Raw genomic sequence first — 23372 nt, 5'->3', positions numbered from 1 at the left:
TATACACAAAGAAACAAAAAATAACATTATTTCTTTCATCAATCGGATGCATCAGTCAGGCACAGGAAAAGGAGCAGAAAAATCTATGGCAAACACTCCAGCATGTTAATGTGCAATTGCAGCTGAACACCATTACCAACTTAAGAGCCCAAACCTTACCTTTTTAACTGTCACACCATCCTTTGGAGTTTGCTTTGTTGACAGGTTGTACCCAATCATCTGTTTGGCAAGCTGTTCAACAATCTTAGGGCTACAAACAAAGGAAAAAGGTTAGCGTATTAACAGATATTAAAAGAAACAGTTGCCTAGCCATTATAAATAGCTTAAACTACACCAGAAGGAATTTATTGATGTTGTTTCAGTTTTTAAAGACTTACTCTTTAGTTAGATGAACTCCTCCTTTCAATCCACTATTGAAAATACCTTTTCCTCGCCCTCCAGCTAGAATCTGTGCCTTCAGAACAATTTCCTTTGCCTCTGTAAAAGAAAAAACCCTCAATGCCATGCTATTGAGTGTCATTTATTGAGCTTATTAGCTTAAGCTCAAAAAGTAAAACCAGGTTAGCCTGTATAAAAACAATGAGAAGATGTTCAAAACTAGTGGGCAATAAAAAAAGAGAAATAGTCTATTCAGTATTTTTATAATGCAACTTTGCAAAAAATTGTTCAGGTAAGTTAAAAGGATAAATATACACTACCCATTAGCTGGATAAATAGGTGGTTATTTAAACAAACACCATGCTATTAATACTTTATGACCTGCACAGCAAACCATATAACCTGCATACAGTTTGACTGCTTGCACTCCAGCACGGTTTCTAAAACACAAATCAGATCATATTGTCTTGAACGCACAACAAACAAATGTTCATCAGGGAAAATAAATTTCAGCCCTTTCTCTGAATACACGTGAGCATGACTATGCATTTTGTCATGCAAGAAGGAATCCCCGTCTCCAAAGGGCAGGTAAAGGTAGGGCAAGGGTAGTAGCTGTGAAAACCTGTTAATCTGTTAATGAAGCAGGTATCATTTGAATCCGTCACAATGTGCGTGTAACAGTATCTTAGTGACAAGGAAGTGGAGCCATACTACTGTGCTTTCTGGAAAAAGGACCTGTGAGTGGGGAGGAGGTCTTCCTCCATCATTAACGTCTGCCTCTTCCCTCCACCGACCAGGCAGAATAAAGGAAGACCCAGGCCAACTCCAATCCCTTCCTATTAAGTAGGACAAATAAGCAACGCAGGAAGCACCGCTCAGCGCTCTTGAGCTCTTTAGTTTGCAGCGGCAAAGAGAGTCACACGTTGTATCCATACAGAATGGACTAACAACTTTACATCAGCTCCCCTGACCTTCTTTGAGCAAAAATATCCTAGTTCTGGAAGGCAACAATCCTCTGCTCTGCGTCACGTTCACCTGCAAGGAAGCTATTTTAGGTGCTAAATATCATAATAAGCAATAATGATAGAGAAAAAAATATAACTAACCCAAGAGCCCTCTTTTCAGTGGCTCTTAATATACTCTAGAAAGCAGTATAAAAGCCTAAAGACTTTTTTAGTATCTCCCATGCCAGATTTCAGAACTGAGATTCCACCTTTTGTCTCATCTTTCCCACGGAAGAAGGTCAAATCTGCCCTACTTCAACCACTCATCGAGTCAGAAGTTGAAAGGCTTCATGAGAGCAATAAAATGAACTTGCACATAACCAAACCAGCGTTAGAAATGAAAATATCTGAACTACAACAGGAAGTTACTAGACTTTTATTTTTACAGAAAGTAAAACTTTCCTCATGGGCTTCCTCATGGCCAATCTAAAGCCCGTCTGGAAGCAGCAAAACATCTACATGGAGCTGACAATGACAAAAATAACTGCACTAAGACCTGCGTTCCAAACAGAAGAGACCCTAATGTTCTTAACAAGTAAAATGGGAGAGAGAAAAAAAAAGGAAAAACAAAAAACAAAAAAAACACCTTCAAAACATCTCTGCAGCTCCATGGACATTTCCTGAAGCATAAAGATCTGCCAGGTATCTATAACATGTTATATTAATGAATTCCGTCACTTTTTACAGTTGGCATAATACTACCTGGTGTTTTGCAAACTCTGAAATCCTAATATTAACATATCATTAGCTGCTGCCTAGAAAAGGCTACCACTGCTGTTGTTTTGCAATTGATTCAATTCCCACTGAAATCTGTGGAAATCTCTAACTTCAGTGAGGGTTGCATGAGATCATGCCTTGAATCACAATATTCTGTATAAGTATGTAAGAAAACATTGTAATTTGTCATTAAACTGACAGACTTACAATTTAAATGGCACAGAGGATATGGATATTTACTTTCAAGCAAATACTGTCTTTTTAGGCTTATATTACACATAAATATTTTACAGATGATTAAATACAAGTTTGCAAATGTAATTTTTGGTAATGATCAGCTCTGACACCGCATCATTTCAAAATTCTAAAACGATAAATTTGAGCAAGTGAAAAGCAAGTTGGGTCTTAGGACAGGATAAATATTATGATGCAAATATTCTGTTTTCTGTAATAAAACTAAAATGCATTTTAACATATCTATGGGAAGTAGCATACTAAGAGGTGCTTGATTTCCAGGCTTCTCAAGACAAAATCCCTCCACGTGTTTATCCATCCACTAGTGTCTGACATACATCATTCTGAACCTTAAAAACACTCTCCTTGAAAATACTTCCTGCAGTCCAATATATTCATGTTCCCACTCTCCATTATTCATACCCACTGCAAGGCAGATAACCAGGAAATTTAAATGCCACAAAAAGTTTTATAACAAGTGTTTTCAAAGCATATGAACTATTAAGATGAATTAAAACTATAAATCACTTTCCAACCCAGAGAAGCAAACTCTAGAATCGCACTAGCTGCTGTGCTAAAACATCTAATATAGTATTGTTAACAGATGCTACAAGCGTTTAATTAGATTAGTTTTAGGTGCCAACCATCCCGGCAGTGTGAGTTTTGATGGTCAGTGATACGAGACGTCAGTCATGCAGGCCGCCGTTACCCTCTGGGCCACGGATCGCTAGGCCGGCGACTCCTTTTTATTCCTAACCAGCACGCTACAGAGCACGACGATTGTCTTCCCTGGGCTACAGCAAATGAAGTTAGAGAAAGGAATTAACGTGCACATTTCTGTAATCCACTGGAGGACTACCAAAGCAATACAGTAACTTCAGAAAGACAACTATCTAAAACATAAATAAGTGCACTAAAAAGTAAGCCTAACTACGTAAAGATTAGACCTGAAGAGCTAATCAATACAGTAGCTCAGCAGAGCACAGAACAGAAAGTTCTTCTTGCCCTCGGGGAAACCAACAGGAAGCAATTTAATTCAATAGTTTTTTGCCCAAGCTCTGCAAAATGAAGCAAACCAGCCAGATCTTATTTTACAGTAATGAGGTTTGATCATTCAAGTACTGATCGAGTTGATTCACTACTTAACATCACCATTTTATTTAAAGAGATGATTTCTAGAAATGCTCACACAAATTTATTTTTATGTTATCTCCTACGTGAATTCCCAAATTATGTTAGGAAAGACTACCCCTAAAGAAAAATGTGGTTTTAGTTAGAACATATGAAGCAATACACCTTCACTTGTAGGCGTAAACAAAAAAATGAACAAAAAACCCACCACCACCAAAAAATTAAAATACAGTATGAAAAGTCAGTATTGAACCCATTAAAAATGAAAAGTTATGATTAATTCATTCAATTAGCACCCTTCCAAACTGCCATAGTAAAGCTGAAAAATGTTTAAGCAAATGTTGAGTAGTTATAAATAGATTTGAAGAGAGCTTAGTACAAGCAACATGTCTTTACACCAGCATAAAGTATACTGCAACATTTTCAATAGCATTGCACTGTGTCATTAAGGTTTCAATGAACTTTTGTTTATGTCCATTGACAGATAAACTTTTGCGTAAAATTTAAAAACTCTGACTGCTTGTTAAGTGCGTACACATTTTTGTTGCAGATTTAAAATTTTATTTACCATTCAAAACAATCAGACTGCTTGTTAAGTGTGCCTAGATTTTGTCACTAATTTAGCAGTAAATAGTCCCAAATTGCTCCACGCAGGTTAATGACATTTTTCTGGTAACAGTATGTCTTCTTAACTAACTATAACTTGAATACATTAATATCTCAGACTTGAAACAGTTTATTCACTGAATCTTGTATTTGGTTTTTACGCAATACTACAGAGAAAAATGATACTGAAATTTCCAAAAAGTCCTTTCAAAAAAAAAGAAAAAAGAAAAAAGTGGAGCAACATACAGCAGTCATCTCTAAGTCAGATGCAATCAAATGAACACCTGCAGGCCTCAGCAAGGTCCTTGCACTTCAAAATTTCCTAACAGTAGCTTGCTCCAACCACACTTCTAAAAAATTAATCTAACCACATAGAAAAAAAAAAGTCTTAGGTATTCTTGTTTTAAATAAATCTGGATGCTTCAAGAGAAGAGACGATAACATTCCAAGGGACAAGCATCCTTAACGTTGCATTCTGCAATACATCGCCTTCCTTTCAGGCAGCGTTGTGAGTACAAATTGCAAGTGCTACACCTTGCAGTAGGCTCAGGTCTATAATGAAAGCCTATTTAGAATCAATAAAATCAGACCTGCTTTGGGGAGCTATGATTACTCTGGTCCACTGGTACTGCCTGCAGCAAAAATGAACAGCTTGTTCTCAGCCCACTGCTGTGTATATTTAACCACTGAATTCTTGATGGTGAGACAATACACTGAGAACCATAGTTCTGCTTGTTAGATGGTATGCTAATTTATTACCTGTGAATGACTTCCCATTATTATTGATACCACTATATGATCRCAAATTAGGCGTGTTAACAATTACATTAAAATGCACCGTAGCTTATCAAAAATAAACTACTATAAAGAACAGACAACATAAGGCTGCATAGTATTTGGCCTCACTCTTGCCTGTTTAGGAAAGAAAAAATTTATACCAGAGTACTCAAAACTACATTGGTAAAGCACCATACAATACAGAATTAGAGCGTGGGTTTGAGAGAAAGATCTCACACAAAGTCCTAATCACATCTCTGTCTCACCATGCAACTTTCAGAGAGGCCTTCCCCCCCCTGCAGCTCAGCTTCGCTATCTGCAGCGGTTCTGGGGGAATTAATTAATGTTTGCACCTCTCTTGAAAAAGCACACCCTGATTTAGTGTCAATTCAGTGCATCTTACCCCAGCGTAAGGCAACTCATCACAAGGAAAAGGCTGACTCAAAAGCCAGGCAGCGCTGTAAGCACCAGGGCAGTGAAGTATCCCTGGAAGCCCTGCCGCAGCGGTATTTGCTGTTACGAGCTCGGTGCCCATTGCAAAGCAGACGCAAGTAACCCAGTGTCATGGGAACCGTGCAATGAAGGCAGATCAAGGACAGGAAGAAGAGGCAGACTCCAGAAGGTCTTCTGACAGCAATTATACCCCACTTCAGATAGCACAAGGAATATAAAGACACCAGGAAAACAACAAATGCCTATATGCCATTCCCACTTCTGTTTCCTCATCAGTGCTGATGCAAAACCTCAGGTGCTCAACTGTCCTTTGAAGGTTGTAGATAACCTTTGCTAAACTGCAGCTGCGCAGCTCGGAGCTTCTCTTTCAAAACATGGGCTTTTCCCTTACAACCCCTACAAGAAGGGCTGGGCTTTTTTTCTTTTTTTTTTTTTTTTGCATCCGATCCAACAGTAAAAGCATTCCCTCTTAATTTGGAAATCTACTTTGCTAGGTGTCATCTGTCCTTTTCTATTGTCGCTTTTTTCTTTCTTGTTTTAATGCTACCACCACCACATGAATTTCTTGCTTCCCTTTGGGAAAGACTGGCTTTAATTCATTTTCCGAAGCTTCAGCCATCCCATTATACCGTTCAGGCAGGATCCTGTCAGGTACTTCTTATCTTTAACAGTACTCCCATCCAGAGGCACTCTAGTATACTTACTTCAGCATGAGAAAGAAGTAAAACCTATAAGGCAGATGATAATAAACACAATCCAAAAATAATAAAAAATAGGTGCAAATATGCAATATTTATGTAATAAAACATAATTGAACACACAATCTTAAAGTTGCCATAATAACATTTCCTATACAGGCCTCTTTACATGAAATTTCTCTGACATCCGAGACAGCTCTTCCCAGGGAACAAGTACTACTGCCACGTCTGCAGCTGCCCATCTTTCAAGCGTCCCAGGGATGCAGGAGTTGGAGACAGTTTTCCTACGCTCTGCCAAGTAAGCAGATTGAGATGGGAAACAGAAGCCGTCCATAACGAGATACCTCCCACACCTTCAAAACTGTGGGTGTGATGAAAGGTCTATAGAACTAAGTCAAACAATTGATTTGGGCTTTTCCCCCCCCCCTTTAATTTAAAATTAAATTCCCCTCCTCTTTGTTATTTCCATTCTTCTGCTCCATAGCACCAAAAAGAATTATCTTCTTACCTGCCTAGTTTCTACAACCTTTAGGTTTCAGACTAGTTTAGAATTAAAGTTAAATAAATCATCCTTTTTATGACTCCATGCTTTTGAATATATTGCATATTTATTGCTAGATTATAAGCCTCATTAAAATCTATAATGATAAATTAGTCAGTCTCTTGATGCTGTCACTGCTGTTATTAATTGCTTTCATAACCATTACTACACACTTCACTGGTAATAAAAATTTTAAACGTAGATAAAATCAACTAAGGTAAAGCTCACTCTTAATACTGCACTCTTAAACTTGCTCAAAGTAAGTAATCAAGTATTTACACTCCCTACATTTAAGTTAAACCTGATAAATTACTTATAGAGTGAACAGAGCCTCACTAGATCCAGCAGCACCAATATAATGTATGCAAAAATATGCACATTAAGGTAGGGATCCAAAGAAAAAAAACAGCACTCATATTAAGACTGTTTCATTATGTGTGCGTTATTTGGGGTATTTTCCAGCCTTTAAGAGTTTCTCTTTTCAGCCTAAGTTCTCTCATATTTTTGATGTAGATGTTCTATAACAGATTCAGGGTTTAGACAAGCTATACTTGTCACCTTTGCTTGCAATCTCAGAGGAGACATGGTTGGAAAACCCGGATGGGAAGGGAGCAGGATCTTCATCAGGTGGGTGGGAACTGAGGCCTAACAACACAGTGAGCAGAAGGTTCTTCTGCCAGCTCTCAGGCACCATCGGTCCCACGGGTAGAAGAGAGGAGGTCACTTTCTGTGACCGGCAATGTCAACCTGGCCTCTTGCAGCCTGCTAGATAGCAAAAACTGGGGTGGGGGGAACACAGAAAAAGGCATGCACCCTGGCTGTTCCACCTAAACACTCTGCTCATTTTAACAAAGTCGATCTACCGCTCTCTTCTAAAAGATTCTTCTTCCATACCATTATAACAACAATATGAGGAGTAGTAATGTTTATTGAAAACATGCCTAAATTCTTTCTTATTTATTTTTATCAGATTGTTTTAGCATACACTAAGGGATGTATTTAATTCAGTTTGTTCCTTAAGTTATCAATACAATTGGTTAAAGTGCTACATTAACAGAAAAGGAAAGTACTTCCTAATAGCTTTACTTTTGTTTTGCAGCCGATTTTCACAATATGATTTTTTTCTGTCAATATACCCATCATTTGCAGTCACACTCCTGCAACTTTATAATACTTCATAATATGCACAATTCAACATTGTTTTTTTTCTGATGATTTCAGTTTAAGATATTGTCAAAGCAAGCAGAGAATACTTCTTCTTGTGCATTAGTTGTGATCCCTATTAGTTGTGATTAGTTGTGAGACTAACCTCTTACTATGCACTAGATCCATCAGAAATTTAGGTATGCAAAATCACAAGAATTCAGAACTGGCATCTCCACTGATTACAAAACCTTTGTATAACCTGGCTTAGCCATCAGATATGCACTTGGAATTTGTCTGTATACCTTATAAATATAAAATACACAGATACATCACAAAACTTGCTTCCTTAAACCACTGCAATTAAAGAAACCTGACATTTTACCAGTCATTACCAGACATTTTAGCAAGTCATTTCTCTCCTCCCTTTCCCTAAACTGCAAGAAAAAAAAAAGAAAGTTATAATAAAATGAATATACTGACAGTCTTCTTTGTATCTCTACTTATTAAAGCTTACAAGAATTTCAAGATTTCCTTGCCAAAATATCCTACAAGCTTTTTTTTTTTTTTTTAATATTAAATGTATTTTAAAGTAAGCAGACTCAGGCAGTTCAACTGTGTCCTAAATTCTTGATTGAATACCATAACACCATTTATTTTAATGCAATTCAGGGAACAGGTTTTATGCAATCTGTAGTGCTGAAGTCAAGCAGTCATTAAGAACAAATGCTGCTCTCGCCCCTAGCAGCAACAATACGCACACCTGTTTTCCTGGAATGCTTTCAAAATTTCCATCTTTGTGATGATGTGCAAGGCACACAAGCCAGAAAAAAGTCTTTTTAGACTGATTCTGAATCTTTTATGCATTACCAAACTGTAGAGAGGGTTCTGAGAAATTTGAACTTAGTGTAGAAGATATAAGAACTGGGGAATAGATATTATTTTTTTCATAATTCGCTTTTAAGCATAAAAGAGTTGTTGTGATAGAAGACATTTTTAAATATGGAGCACAAAATATAAGAAACCTAAGCAAAAAAACTCAGGAAATACACATTGCCGCCCCCCCCCCCCCAAAAAAAAAAATCAATATGCAGGGAGGAAAGACAACGGCAACATTACCACCATTACTTAAGAAGCATTACAAATTCAGAATGGAATACATGCGGCAGGCCAACCCAATTCCAATACAGATTCCTTAATTAGCCCTTTCCCAAGCACAGTCATTACATACCAGCCTGCTATGCCCTGCAAGATCCTTAAATTATAAGCATTAAAATGGAGGGCAAAGCTAAAAGAAATTTGGAAGGCCTCACGCAGTGGCAGCTGTGCACAAAATCGGCAGCCTTGGCGAGCACGAGAAACAGGCTGCTCGCTAAAAGGGAGGCACTGAAGGTGGGACAGCGTCAGCCCCAATGTCTGCAAAGGTTTTCTACACTTTTGCCAGTACTGGGGCAGGACCAAATCACTTCTGAGGGGTTCATCATCTTTCGCAGCCTTGAAAACACCAGGACAAACTGAGTTTACCATATGCACGTGCTGCCCAGCCTCGGGGACCTCTTTGCTTCCCCTGCACTCAGCACCACAACAGCAGTGGTCATTTCTTCTCTTCATAGTAGTTGACCAGGACAGGTCTGAATTCACAATACTGTAGCTATCCGCTTTAAGTGTACACTAACCGCTTCGGTAATGTTAAAGACAAAGTTAGGATGTATTAGGTGGGATTTATTCTGGAGCTGCTATTCTACATAACCCCTCGATTCTTGGACCAATAGAGAAGTCAGTAAAAAAATTACACAAACCTGCATAAAAATCAAATATTGCAGAAGTGTTTCAAAACTTTTCAAACCCTACTTTCTAGAATACCGTAACTGCTTACAGTTAGAAATTACATATTGTGAATTTAGATGGTTTCAAAAGAAGCACACTGCAGAAAATACTGAGGATATTTTTAAGACCATGGTATTTGCCACCCAAATGTAATGTCACTTACTTAAGTAAGAAGAAAGTATATCACAGACACTACTATGAAAACAATTACTACCTTAAATTAAAAAAAACCCAAACTTTTATATCTTTAGGTGTGGCTTCTAACAGATGCCTGATACTAGGTGCAAAACTGGGACAGGGAACCAAGAAAGAGAGCTGCTGGGCAGAGGGCTTGTACAAGGCTATGTGACATCTAAATCCTTTTGCAGATATAAGTGGGATTTAAGAGATGAACAGGCATGGATCTGGAATAGCAGTGAACAGCACCCAGAGTGAAAGGAAAAACCGTCAAGAAAACAACTGATCTGAATTGGTTCTGATGTTTTCATTCCTGTCAAGTGGAGGTTGACTAATCGGAGACTTCTAGACTAAAGTGCATTCATTCACCCCCCCCCCCMMAAAAAAAAAGGGTTAGAGATGAATAGAAAAAATGAAATGCAAGATTAAATGGGGAAATATTTAATTAAAACACAGAAACACTGCAACCCAAATACTAAGCATATTTATTCCTGAATATATTCTCCCGCACAGTTGCTGAAAATCCTTCCAAGGATTACTGATGTTGGTTTTCATGGTATCTAACTTTTCATTTAATATAGAACTGCCGCATCAAGTGGTACAAAAAGAGGTATTTTACTCCTCTGTCAATTGGTAAATACTACCGTAAGCAGATGAAGTTTCATCTGTGGTAAGCACAACTGCTTATAACTTAATGTAAGAGAATACTAATGATAAACTAAGCACAACTAACAAGGCAGAGGATGTTCTATCATCCTCCTCTTGTTTCCATTTACTTGTCACATATGTGAAACAGAATCAATGACCAAAATAATCTAATATTGGAAAAAGGCTAAGAGGAGACCCATTATAAGAATGCACTAATATCTAATTCAATATTTCAGACTTAATTGTTCCATAAAAGGGACATCTCACTGATCAATGATACACTGGTGAATTTATATTCCATGCCTAAAAAATTTTGTTTAGAAGATCAAGTGTCAAAAGTTTATTACCTGAACAATGTTCTCTCTACAGCTCCATAAAGTTAACCAATCTATAAAATTCCTTCATGTGCATGTAATAAGCCAAGAGATTCAACATAAAACCACTCAAAATGCATTCCTAGTAGTTATAGTCTATATTAACCTTCTAAGAAAAATAATTTCCTTTAGATTTTTTTTAGACTTTTTGTTGTTTCCTGCTCTCTAAAAAAGATAATCTGTAAACCACATTAAATACATTTTCCTATGTCATAATATGCATGAAGACATTTAAAATTACTATTGCTTTTATTTGCTGTTTTTTCATTTCAAATAATGATTAAGAAAAAAAACCCTCAGCAAGCACATTCTTAAGTCCTTATTAAATACAAGGGCATTAAATTCTATCCTGAATCTGGGGCTCAATATGTAAAATCTAACAAAAATTGTGAAAATTCAAATGTTGACATGTACACTTTTACTTAACAGACATTTCACCATATGCCATGCTACTCAAGTTAGGGCATCCAGAGCTCTAACACACACGACTGCCCTTTTTTCCCTCCCTTTCTCCTGGCTACACTGGACACAACAGTTTTCACTTCCTTCTACCACCCTCCTGCAAACCCCCTTGTAACTAGATTGTGCCTTTCCTTCCACCAAGGCACGGCAAAGCTCCACCTGGAAACAGCGTCTCTTTCCTGGATGTTGATCGACAACCCTGAAGTACCTGGAAAAAGCATGGGCAGGTTACTATGAATGCAAGTTAAACCTCAGAGGGTTTTCCTTTTCCTAACAAATATGATAGATTAGCTCATCCATTTGCCGTATTTGTTTGGAACGTTTCTATAGGACTTGGCTATGTCCTTCCCATAGGCAGAAGGAAACTTAAAAATGAGAAACATGGCATTTGAAAGAAGCAAGTGAAAGCAAAAAGAAAAAAACGATTTTTCAAAGAGGCTACTTTTTTTTTTAAGAAATATTTTTCTTACTATCACACCATCTGCAGATACTTTTCAAAAAAAATCACAGAAAGGCAAGTTAGGGAATATCCCAAATAAGCAAAAAAATTCCCACTGTGCTTTTCACAGCATGGTAATTTTTACAGGTTTCCATCTTGGTGATTTCTTCTTTTTAAAATGATATTAAAAGCCTTCAGTTTAGATTGTTTGCTGGAAGCAAGATAATCCAAACTTTACACATTCAGCTCAGAAGGCTCATTACATATTAGGAAAGGTTAAGAGAAAAAACTTTGAGGTTTAAATTCTATTGCCACTATTCATTGCAGCCAGGCCACAGTATAGGCACTACCAGCCTCCAACAACTCAGCTGTGCAAACCAAACAGGTTTCTGCCTGCTTAGCCTAATACAGGAAGAAGAAAGTAAAGACCCTGGACAAGCCTTTGATTTTTGAAGCCAGAGGAAAATATTAATGATGTAGAACACCCAGTAAAGCAGTTGTCAAAACAACGCACGTTGTGTCCTTAATTTCAACCAGTAGCTCGTTAGCTAAACCAATATACGTGACCACGTACTCTACCAATCTACTCGGCCTCTCTTATCGCCCCAGCCTCTCTCTGCCCCCTTAGTTTTCTTCATGGATTTATAAACAGTTGCTTGTTATTATACACAGTTACAACACGCTCTGTATGAGGACACTGGGCAAGCTGTTAACTCTATTAACTTAATAATAGATTTTTGAGTGTGATTTCCAATTAATTTCAATTCCCACATTCCAAGCAAAGCCAGAATTACAGAACGCCATATGGTGCCTCATAAGTAACAATTAAAAGTTATTTTCTAATCTTTATGCACTAAAAAAGCCCCATAAAAATACATACGGTTTCAATGATGGGAAGAAAATTAAGCTTGGGAATCTCTGCAGATATCCAGGAAGCTCCAAACACTTTCTCCTGTTCATACATTTCCGGTCGATGGTAACCCCTTATACTACGATTAATCACAGTGTATGCCTCAACGATCATAATTAAGGTTGTTCTTCTGAAATTGGAACTTCATAGCCACGTAGCACAACTTGTAGAAAGATCTATGTAAAACAACTTGTGTCAAGACTTTGACACACTTGAACTCAACCTACTGCACGGATTTGTTAACAAATTTGTCCAAAGCCAGCGATGAGAATTTGCAGAGCTCTGCCAGTCAGTGAAATTGTGTCCCATGATTCAGAGGATCCGGGAGCCTGTAAACTTGCTATAGGACCTTGTCATTTTTCCAGAGAGTGAGAATTCACACTATCCAACACAGGCATGCAACTCCAATTGAAAAATTACTGAGGAAAAAATAAGAGTAAATGAAATTTAGATCCTTGCCCTAAATAATCCCCCCTAGCAGCCACCTTCTTGTTTCCTCCCTTGGACTATACTTGGTGTACATGCTAACTGCAGAAATTTGGGAATCCAGTTTGGCTACCTGAAGTTGGATAAACTCTTAATGACCCTAACCATAAAATGGAAATAACAAGGCTACCTACATCCTTGGACTTCTTGGGAATAAAACATACATAAAGCAAGCAGAACTAGAGTTTCCTTAGCAGTACCTTGGATAACTGCTTTTACTACTGTCTATTACTGGCAGCCAAACTGATGTGCAAAGACAATTTATTCTCTTCTTTGCCATGAGAAGAACATGCAGAACATGCATTGGCCTTGGCTACTTACAAAGCAGTATCACCACCACTAGTACAGTCAGACGTGAAAACTTTCACTCATAATATAAATGATTTTTATCACCTGAGAATCTCCTGGGGATAATATGAAGAACAGATTTTGCTAAACAAAAAGCAATAGAAGGAAAACATATTATAAACCTTAGCATCAATGGATTATTTTAAAGTCATGGGGACTGCATTCCTTTCTAAATATACCTATTTTTAAATCTGTTGAATCCTTGCATTCAAAAAATACTGTATACTGTGATTGCTGTCAATTCTCAAGAGTGCAATTTTGTCAAATTCATCTTTTGCAAGAAGACATTTTGAGGCTACACTCAAGATAAGCCGAAGAGAAGAAAATCTAACACTCTTTCAAATTCATATTCACAGGGATATTTTTTCCCTTAACAACCTATGCACTTCTTTATATATATATATATATATATATACATATATATATACACACACACTCAAACGCACACACACACATGCACACATTATATAAGCCAGCATATGAATTTCATTAATCTAAAGTATGCACAGTCCATTTTAAGTTTGTAAAGTATTGAGTATAAAAATTACAGTGAGTGAAGGGACAAAAGAGGGAAAAAATAAAATTGTTCTCTTTTGTCTATTAAAAAATGAGCTCAATTTAACTGCTGTTTGCATAAATAAATACAGAAACATTAATTATATCAGGCCTGTAACCTCAGTTAATGCTAATATAAAAGTAGTTGGCAAGCGAAAAACATACCCAAGAACTTCAGAAGTCTGACTATTAATATACACTACAAATAACATATTAATTTAGCTGTTAAAGGACAGAAGAGAATGCTCAAGAATATTGCTTTCCAGTGTAATGATCTTTTCGCAAAATCTGCACTTCCACAACATATTACAGATGAACAGGTCTAACGTATCTCATCAACCTGGAACAAGCAACGCAGCTACCGAGTGTGAGGTGTATGCAAGTGGGCACCTAATAGAATGATACAGTCTCCAAGCTGCTCCTGTGAAGGCCAGGTTTCAAATACTTTCAGAGCATGCAGAGAACCACATATTACCTTTTTATTGACACAAGAACACACAGATCATTCTACAGACCATTCATGTCCTACAGACAGTTAGTTATTTAACCATGTCACTAGCTCATCTGCTCTGTACGCATTAGGAAGACTGTAAGTGAGCTTAAATCTCTGGTAGTCATAAAAGACTCCCAGCGTTATGCAGTTTGGGTACCAGGAGATTCTCACCACGAAGCTACAGGTACAGGCATGTGTAGTACCACAGAGATACTGGAAAGCTTGAACACAAATGGTACATAACAAATTCCTTAAATCAGCTCCAAGAAATAAACTCTCTCCAGGTTTGTCCTGCTAGGATCATTCTCTCAGAAATTTCTAAATTAGTGTAAACCCAACTCTTAATTCTAAGAGCAACGCTTTACAAAGCAATGGCAGAAGCAACCGAAAGGAATCAAATGGCTCTGCAGCTTTGAGGTGGTGGAGAGAGACATATCGTATCACCTGGAGATATTTAAGAGAAAGTGTAACCTGCATTTGAGCTTTAGGTCATATGCCTCATTAGTTTCTGGTGTACACCTGGTGCTGTTTCCTTTGGGGAGGCAACTCTTGCTCCATGAAAAAGGTTAGGCTAGTGACCAGTTTCCTTCCTTCCCCGTTCCTCATCCTACACATCAGAAAAGCATTTCTAATTACCAGCATTTAAAACAGAACGCTAGCCTAGATAGGTCTTAGGCCTGCCCCAACGTGGCCATTTCTGCGTTAAGAAACAAAGGGAAGATTTCTTAAGAAGCAAAGATCATTCCAGCGCAGAACACAAAACCCCATGTTTTAACAATCACGGATCACTTGGGAAGGAAATTACACTGAAGGAACTAAGATCACCAGAAATACTCTTACAGGTCCAAACATTTGTCTTCCTTACCTGTGGATGGATTTCAGTAGCTAGTGCTTCCAGCAAATCCTATATCTAATTGTTCAGGCACAAAAGGGCAATGCCAAATTCATGCGTACACCTGTCACTATGTTACAGTGAAAGAAACTGTTCATTTGATGAAAAGCTACCTTCTAATTAAAAGTGATGTGTGATTTTTTTTTTGTCTGAAATTCTGTATTTAAGTCGATCTGATTCAAATCACTAATAAAGTTAACAGACTTCTGCTGTGCCATCTTGTAGGCACGTACATTGTTGGAGATGTAGGAGAGCGAGCCCTGAAACCAGAAGCTTCTTCCTTGGAGAGATAGATATATAGCAGCTGGCGGGTCTGAATTGTACATCCACATTAGACAGCAAGCCAATTTACATGGTCCACTGCCTGCATTTTCCTTCCTTGGTATTCAACTGGATGTTTATTTCATGCTGGCATTTGTTTTAAATTTTCAACAACCTGCAGCACAGCCTCCCTGATAACAATCTAAGTTAGGACACAACACACAATACTGGGAAAAAATCTGACAACACCAAATGTGCAAAATGGCACTCCACAGAAGCTTCCTTAAAAAACCAAAAAGCAGCTACAACCAGTCAGCAGGAGGTGATACCTCAAAGATACAGTCCATGACCATTTGTCTATTTTGCTTTTCAGAATTGTTTTTAAAAGTTCTCTGGGTATTCAAACTAAAACATTGCATTTTGCGGGAGAAAATAGATGAAGCCTGAAGGAAGACAGTTTTCTAAGATACCCCATGCAAGGGGACATATTTTCAGCAACTAACAGGGGACAGCTTTAAATCTCTCCTGAAGATCTTTTAAGAGGCCTATAACTAATTAGCCAATTAAGGATATACAAAGAAGCAACTGTGCTTTGTATTTCAAAATGTATTTATCCAATAAGACCATGAGAAAGTGTGCATCCTCCTCCCTTCCTAAAAGTTAACTTTAGGGCTTGAATTTGTGGTCTGATTCACCCTGGATATATACCTGCTCACTCTTCTCTAAACTAGTATAAACCATCACACTCAACTGGTAAGAGCCATACTGTAATGAGTTAACTGACTGGGGACAGAGAGGAAAGGAGAAATCAAATTCTGTATTGACTGCTTACCGTGTAACGTCCAAATCAGTAACATAATCTTTTGAGTTATTAATACAGGCGTAAAGAGTAATACAATCCCATAGCTGACTTTTAACAATTTCACAATGAAAAGAAAAACAGTTATACTTTTAAAGTACCCAAATATTTACTGAAAGGTGCCAGGGGATAAATTACTCTTTGTATATCAATGACATAGTATAAACATCATTCGTGTTACAACTCCCAATACTACTCCCAAAAAATAGCATTTTATCTGCTAAATTACTGACAAAACACTACTACTAAAATTGTATGACTTGGTGTACAGTCATTTATCCCAAAGTGACATTTTAAAGAGCGATCATTGATTTCATTTAAAGGGTATAAAAAGTTATTATTGACCATACCATCATTTTTCAATTTTTTTCCAAGAAATGTAGTTCTAGCACATGTCCTAAACAAACCCACAAGAATCTAAACTTTTCCCTTATTTTCTTTTTTGGCACTTCTTTTTTTTTTTTTTTTTTGTCTCTTTTTTATACACAAATTCCCATTGTTTATCATGGGAGAACTATTTTTCAAATTTATCACAAACATAACTATTTTGATATCTATAGATTCTTCTTCAAAGCAAATTAGATACACAGCCTCTACACTGGAGTTTCAAGCCAATCATACTAGATGCATGAGAAATTGAAATCAGATAACATACACAGTAATTTTCTCTTACTTTATTACCACTGATCTGAAACAAAACATCTACAATCACATGTCTTTTCCTTCAACCGACTAATACCAAACTGTTATTTTCTAATATTAGCTCAGCTGACTCTTGCATAAGCAAGTCTGCAGCTGCCAGTGGAACTTCTAAGCAGCAGCAACTAAACTGAGGTTAAGTCCTACTTGCAGCCTGTGGCAAAGTTGAAATATCAACAGATTTGTGCTTTTCAGCATAGGGAACCTCATCAGAAGACAGACAGATTATTGCACTGTTCAAGCAAAACCCTAGCATGCCACAGATTAATGGCCTGGGTAAAATGAAATGCTCCACCCTTCAGGGTAGGCTGTATCGTACCTCAAAAGGCTAAATCAGAACAAAGCATAAAGGTCCACTGTCCCCAGAGCAAAGCACAGTCTGTGTGCTTGCAACCTAGGAAAACAGCAGAGGGACAAGAGAGGTGGCAGGCAAGAGAAGAATGTCAGCGTGATGAACCTGAACCATCTTGTGAAATAAAGTAATTTCCCCTAGGAGTAAGATGTTTCATAGCTCTGTATAGTGGAGCTCTAGAGAAAAGCTTTAGCCAGCAGCGTAGAAAAGGTGTTGATAGAACAAGACATCTGAGGCTCTGACCTTGGCCATCCGTATTAGTGATGTGTGCTCCATGCAATAAACATTTCATAGAGCTCTCAACTGCCCCAGCCTAATGAAAGAAGAAACAAGGGAACAAATAAAGCAGGAAATTAAGAGTGGGTTACTTTCAGGAGAGAGCTAAGGCAAACTTCTGCTCTCCTGCCCAAGAAGCAAAGTGATAAAGTATTGCAATGTCACTTCCTTGACATCACAGACCAAGCGCACAGAGTTGGCAGATTTCTGTAGACATCTCCAAGGAACTATCCTGTTACACAATCAATTAAGTGAGCAAAGAAAGAAAAATCTTGCAAATGAGCACAGTTAGTGCATTTCATTACTACAATCATCATTTTTCTAAGTGGTTTCTTACCATTCACCTAATTCAGAATACTGTCTGGGATCAGAAATTAAGATTTAACTCTGTAGCAAATTGACGCATTTTTCATTAAACGAGGTTCAAGCAGTGGTTTGAAGTGTAGATCACAAAAGCACAAAGCCAGGTTTTTATTCCTTACGTAATATACACCTCAGCCTTGCAAAGATATCACACAGGTACCTCAGTAAATTTGGTATCAAAGGTCACATTTGACCTAATGAGGGAGGACAAGGAGCTTGTCAACACTCAAGAAAGTCTGGATCAGAAATCACAGGCCTGAACTTTTAAAGTCACCAGCATGTTTGGAAACATTTTGTAACGGATTGATTTTGCAAAAGTTACAGTGCAGAGTACCCTTCCCTGAAAAACACCAGACTCTTCAAAATATCCCAGAGCTGCCAGCTAAAATTGCTAACTGTTTTTGAAAATCTAGACCATCTGTATTTGAAATGAGCATTCTGTAGATAGTTGTTTGCATCTTCACCATGCCAAGACACACAAAAGTATGGAGTCCCAAATGTACATGCATTCTGCCTGCATGTAGAAAGACCCAAACATACTGAAACGGCATTTCTGACAAAGATGTACCTAAAGTCAGAAGCAGCCTGTTTATTTTTGATGCTTATATCCTTCAAATTCACATAAAGTATGTTTACAAAAGTGGTGTCTACATAATAATCCTCTCCAAAAAAAGAGGAAATTTAATGTTCAAGTCAAGTGTTTTTGTAATTTTTTAACTTGCAGTTTGTACTTCTTATACTCACAAACATGTTGAATTATTATAAAAATCAATATAAATCATAAGGCCAGCAGGAGTCTTCCCATTGGTTCAAGCATATCAGTGTATCCCTATCCAAAAAAGGGACTCAGGCACACAAAGCTGAACATGTGGCTTACATGCTTTAGGGTCCTAAAGTCAGAGTGCCCAATTATACCATCAGACCCATTTATATACAAAATATACCCAAAGGATGATATCAAACTATAGTATTTCATAGTATATAAAATCCATCTCCCAAACTCATATGTTGAGTAAAAACAGTTTACAACCCCCCCCCCTTTTTTTAAAAAAACATTTATGCAGAAGACAATGAACACAGTTGATAAAAGGTCTTAACAGTTGTTTTTCCATTTTTTGGGTAGGTTGTTTTGTTTTATGGGTTGTTGGTTTGGAGGTTTTGGGGTTTTTTTTTGAAGTTTACACGCTCCTCCCTTCTCTTTTTCCTGCTGACATTCTAATCTCTTCCTCTTATAAATATGTGCCTACAAAATAAATCACATTTTATTTATTAAAGGCAAAAATATGATTCACTACAAAGCAAAAAAGCCAATCTCCATAAAGTTTCCCTTCACAGTGACTAAAATTATTTTTCATATGAAGATTCAAATATGTATCCTGCAAAGCATTTGAGAAAGAACAGCAGTACTCTTAACTCTACATGGTATTGAATATTTTTCTTCTTGCATTATTGTAAYGCGCTCAAGAAACTGATAACTTTGGCTAGTTCTAGAAAAGTAAAATCAATGGCAATTCTTTAAAACATAAGTATTCTGCAAAAAAGAGTCTGATACATCTAAGAACTGTTGCCTATATTAGCACCTAAGAACTCCACAAAATTAAAGTAGTATTTTTCAACTTTACATTCAGGTCACTTTTACTCCTGACATCGTTGATTCAGAGCAAAAAAACCCCCTCTTGATTCTTCTACAAATGTATTCTACTTGGAAAAGTGCCTGTATGAAGCTCACCAGGGAACAGGAGTGCAAGCAGCCCGTATCRCCTTGCCCTTTGTTTAGATTGTCAGTTTTTCCTTTTGATCTTTCTTTGCAGTTGAAGAACCAAAAATTGATTTTCCCAGTTGAACTGAAGTAGAAAAAAGGACAATGTTTTATTTAAGATCCTTCATTCCCCCACATAAGCCTATTTCTTTATTTATATACAAAAGAAACTGTCTTTTTGTTCTTGTGAAAAAATATTTTCAAGTGGGGAACGCTCTCAATGTACTGACTGCGGTTTCAAAACAAAAAAAGGGGCAGTGGGGGGGGGGGATGAAAATCTCAAATATGGGCCTCCTGCAGAGAAGCACACACACCACATCCCTCACAAACCTTCCAGAGTCACAGAAAACGAGCTTCAAGGAAGCAGCAGTCATACCTGTTAGGTGTTTGCATAAACCTTGGTTACTAGTAACGTTACACTCAAAATTCAGTTTATGGGCAAAGAGAAAATGCAGCTTATAAATATATAAAGCAAAGAATTTATTGCTAGTGTAAATGAAATCTTAACAGTATAATCCAAAATTATCATTATTTCAGATTTAATTATTACAGAAAGAGAAAGAATAATTGTATGCAAAAAACATTTTAATAATAATAATAATAATACAGTTAAAATTTTATACATCTGCTTCTTAACTTCTATCCCTTTTCTTGGTGTTATGCTCACCATTTCACTAAGGACCCTCTGAAGGGTCCTAAGACTGGTAGTTTCATTCTGCTGTGGGGGTGACAGAGTGAGCCATCAGTACGTGTAGTCCGTTGCCAGGAGCAATATGATGTTCACATTGATGAATTTAATAATTTCTTCTATTGTGGTTACAACTTGCATTTCAGAATAAAGGGATGGTTTGGGGGAAAAAACAAAACAGGTTCATTAACATCTCCAGGTTATTACCAGGACTAGTTATCTGCATACACTCATATCAAATCCTTGAAGAAAGTTTAGACTCCGAACTGTTGAGCTGCACTTGAACCTCCCAGGAAAGCTGAGGACACCCAGGACACTAAGTCACTGAGTTAATGGAACAACCCTCCATGCCACTGRAGACAGAGTTTTACATTTCTTACGCTGCCCATTAGAAGCCCAAAGAGGACCTCCTGCCCACTGCAGGCTTTCCAGTGCCAACTATCCGTCTCCCTTGACGGCTCCAGAGACATTGCCTACTCTCACCTTTTTCATGCACTTGGAAAGGCTCACACAGCCTTGCCCAACCGTTTCATTTGAATCAGTTCAGCACTTGATTTGTCACAGGTTTTTATTCAGAACACTTTGGTGGAGAGCATATCAAATTCTCTATAATTGTGACCAAACAGTCTGCAGTGAGACCAACTGCTGAGCAATTTAAATCCAAAAAACACAAACTGTGACTCTCCTTAAGACAAACGATTACCTTCCTATGCATTGTAAATAGGAGAATGCATAATGCAGTCAAATTCTGGTATCTAAAAAGCATTTTTTAATTGGTTAAAATATATAGAGTGCTACATACACTTGCATACACTAGGCACATGTACGAGCCTCAAATAATAGTAGTGCTAAACTGGTTATTTATAAGCCTATTATACGGCCTCCTCATACAATAGCCTGTCCCGTGTAGACCTTCCCCAGTCCTTTGTGGGAACACAGATGTCCTGCTCATCAGTTTAACTGCTTAACATTTCTATCTCAAGCTCCAATCATTACCTCAGTGGCAAAGATATAATTACATATGTTACAGTTGGACTTTATATTTTTCAGGTTTCATAGTATTGATTTAACCTACAACAATGAATGCAGAAGAAATACAGGGACGTTAGCTTTTGGCTTGGCAGTCAGCATTTACAGATAAAGATGCATCTCAGTATGACGCTGAAATCAGCAAAGTTCAGTTTCATTAAAGTTTAACTGCAAGACGAGCTCTGTGGGGACTTTGCAGGTAGGTATTATGCTATATTTTACAATGTTTTTAATGAAATTGCAGTCTACACATCACAGTGAGTGAGCAATTCATGTCAAACCATGGAATTCACAGCATTCTCAATTAATTATGTATTAAGGAAAATTTTCTAGATAAAAATTTAAAATTGGAACAAGCAGCACTTTTGTGTGTAAAGAAAGAGAACGAGCAGTTGATTTAGGTGTTTTGAATCTGCGTTGAACCTATAGAGGATCTGACATACCAGGTGAGCAAGTAGATCTCAGCTGTTCATATTCTCTATGCACAAGGCAATTCAACTACTTCTCTGCTTCAGATGAGCAGGATTCTGAATCAAATCTGTCAAACCTGTCAGTAGCAGATGATCATATCTGTACAGCAGCTTTCTGACCATGGTCCAGCTAAGACTTTCTAAGTTCAGCTATTCTGCTGTTTAAGTGAAAAATACATGACCTAAGCATCACCCCAATGGCAGCTGCTATGAATCCTCAAAAACAGATGCTCTCCCTGACATCTCTACAACTACTAAAAACTGGTTAATATTTTCTTAACTTAAGGTCAGCAAGTTGCTTTACCACATTAGAAAAACCAACATCTCAACTTATGTGCAAAGTCACTTAATTGTGTCTGCCTGGTTTATAAACTTGAAGAGGTAACTGCTGAAAAGAAGGCTACAGGGTATTATTACTTTTCTCTACAGTGCAGAAAATAGTTTCAGATTTTATTGAAGTGTCAGGTATAGAATAGGCCCATTTTTCTCTAAGAGGCAAAGTTTTTGCATGATGTTTTGTTCATGCTCTTCCACTTTAACCTTCTCACGCCAAGTTCAGAATTTGTATTTGAGGCAGTATAAATTACTTATGTGTAAATAATGGTCACACTTGGCTCCCACAGCGTCTCTTGTGGTTTAATTTATCCAATGAGATGCAAAAGAAGAGGGATCTAAATAGCTAAAACAACTAACGGAGAACCAAAATTGTATACAATCAACATTACCCTACCTGCTGTTAACTGCACTAATTACAGTCCTTTCTGCAAAACTGTCAGCTATCACATCATATTGCGAATTTGGTGATATATAACCTATTATAGGTTAAAAGATTTTATAAGAAAGAATAGTTTTCCCTAAGATAGTTAAATTTGTAGTAGTCAGGCTCAAGTCTCTCTTGTTCCACTGTTATCCCAACACACACGAAACAAAAGCTGCACTGTACTGAAGGTAAGCTGTGGAAGGTCACTAACCAAAAGCAAAAAATCAACCATACCGCAGTTTTAATGAGTTAAAACAAAAGCCTGTGTAAAATTTTTATCTGTGGTAACAAGAACAACAGGGGATGCTGGACATGCAGACACAGTATCAGGATTATTATGACATTAATCTCCAGGGCAGCACAATACTCACACACCTAGCACATAATGAGATTAGGAAAGATATTAATAAAAATACACAGATAACTAGCTGGAGGTACGAAGGAGTAAGATTTGGCAGGGAGGAGAAGGAATCCCAGTGAAGGCCACCAGGTGAAGCTTTCCAGTCACTTTAATGGATTTAGAATCAGACTAAGTGAATCAAGGTATCTTCTCTCCCTAAAAT

At 37.4% G+C, this 23372-nt stretch overlaps 1 protein-coding gene across 5 annotated transcripts in view; it reads right to left on the bottom strand.

Moving 5' to 3' along the window:
* SUCLG2 (succinate-CoA ligase GDP-forming beta subunit) overlaps window positions 1-23372 on the bottom strand; it is a 135305-nt gene that overhangs the window by 72627 nt on the left and 39306 nt on the right. For all 5 annotated transcript variants that reach the window (XM_026074964.1, XM_026074967.1, XM_026074965.1 and 2 more), the window contains exons 3-4: window positions 378-477; window positions 160-250 (exon numbers count right to left, since the gene is read on the bottom strand). In XM_026074964.1, the coding sequence (XP_025930749.1) occupies window positions 160-250; window positions 378-477 (191 nt within the window). The remainder of the gene's footprint in view (window positions 1-159; window positions 251-377; window positions 478-23372) is intronic.

Source organism: Apteryx rowi, unplaced genomic scaffold, assembly GCF_003343035.1.
Source record: "Apteryx rowi isolate R43461 unplaced genomic scaffold, aptRow1 scaffold_4, whole genome shotgun sequence".
NCBI classification, from domain to species: Eukaryota; Metazoa; Chordata; class Aves; order Apterygiformes; family Apterygidae; genus Apteryx; species Apteryx rowi.
Note: the sequence above shows the minus strand (reverse complement) of the source record. Positions and strands in the feature narration are given on the sequence as shown.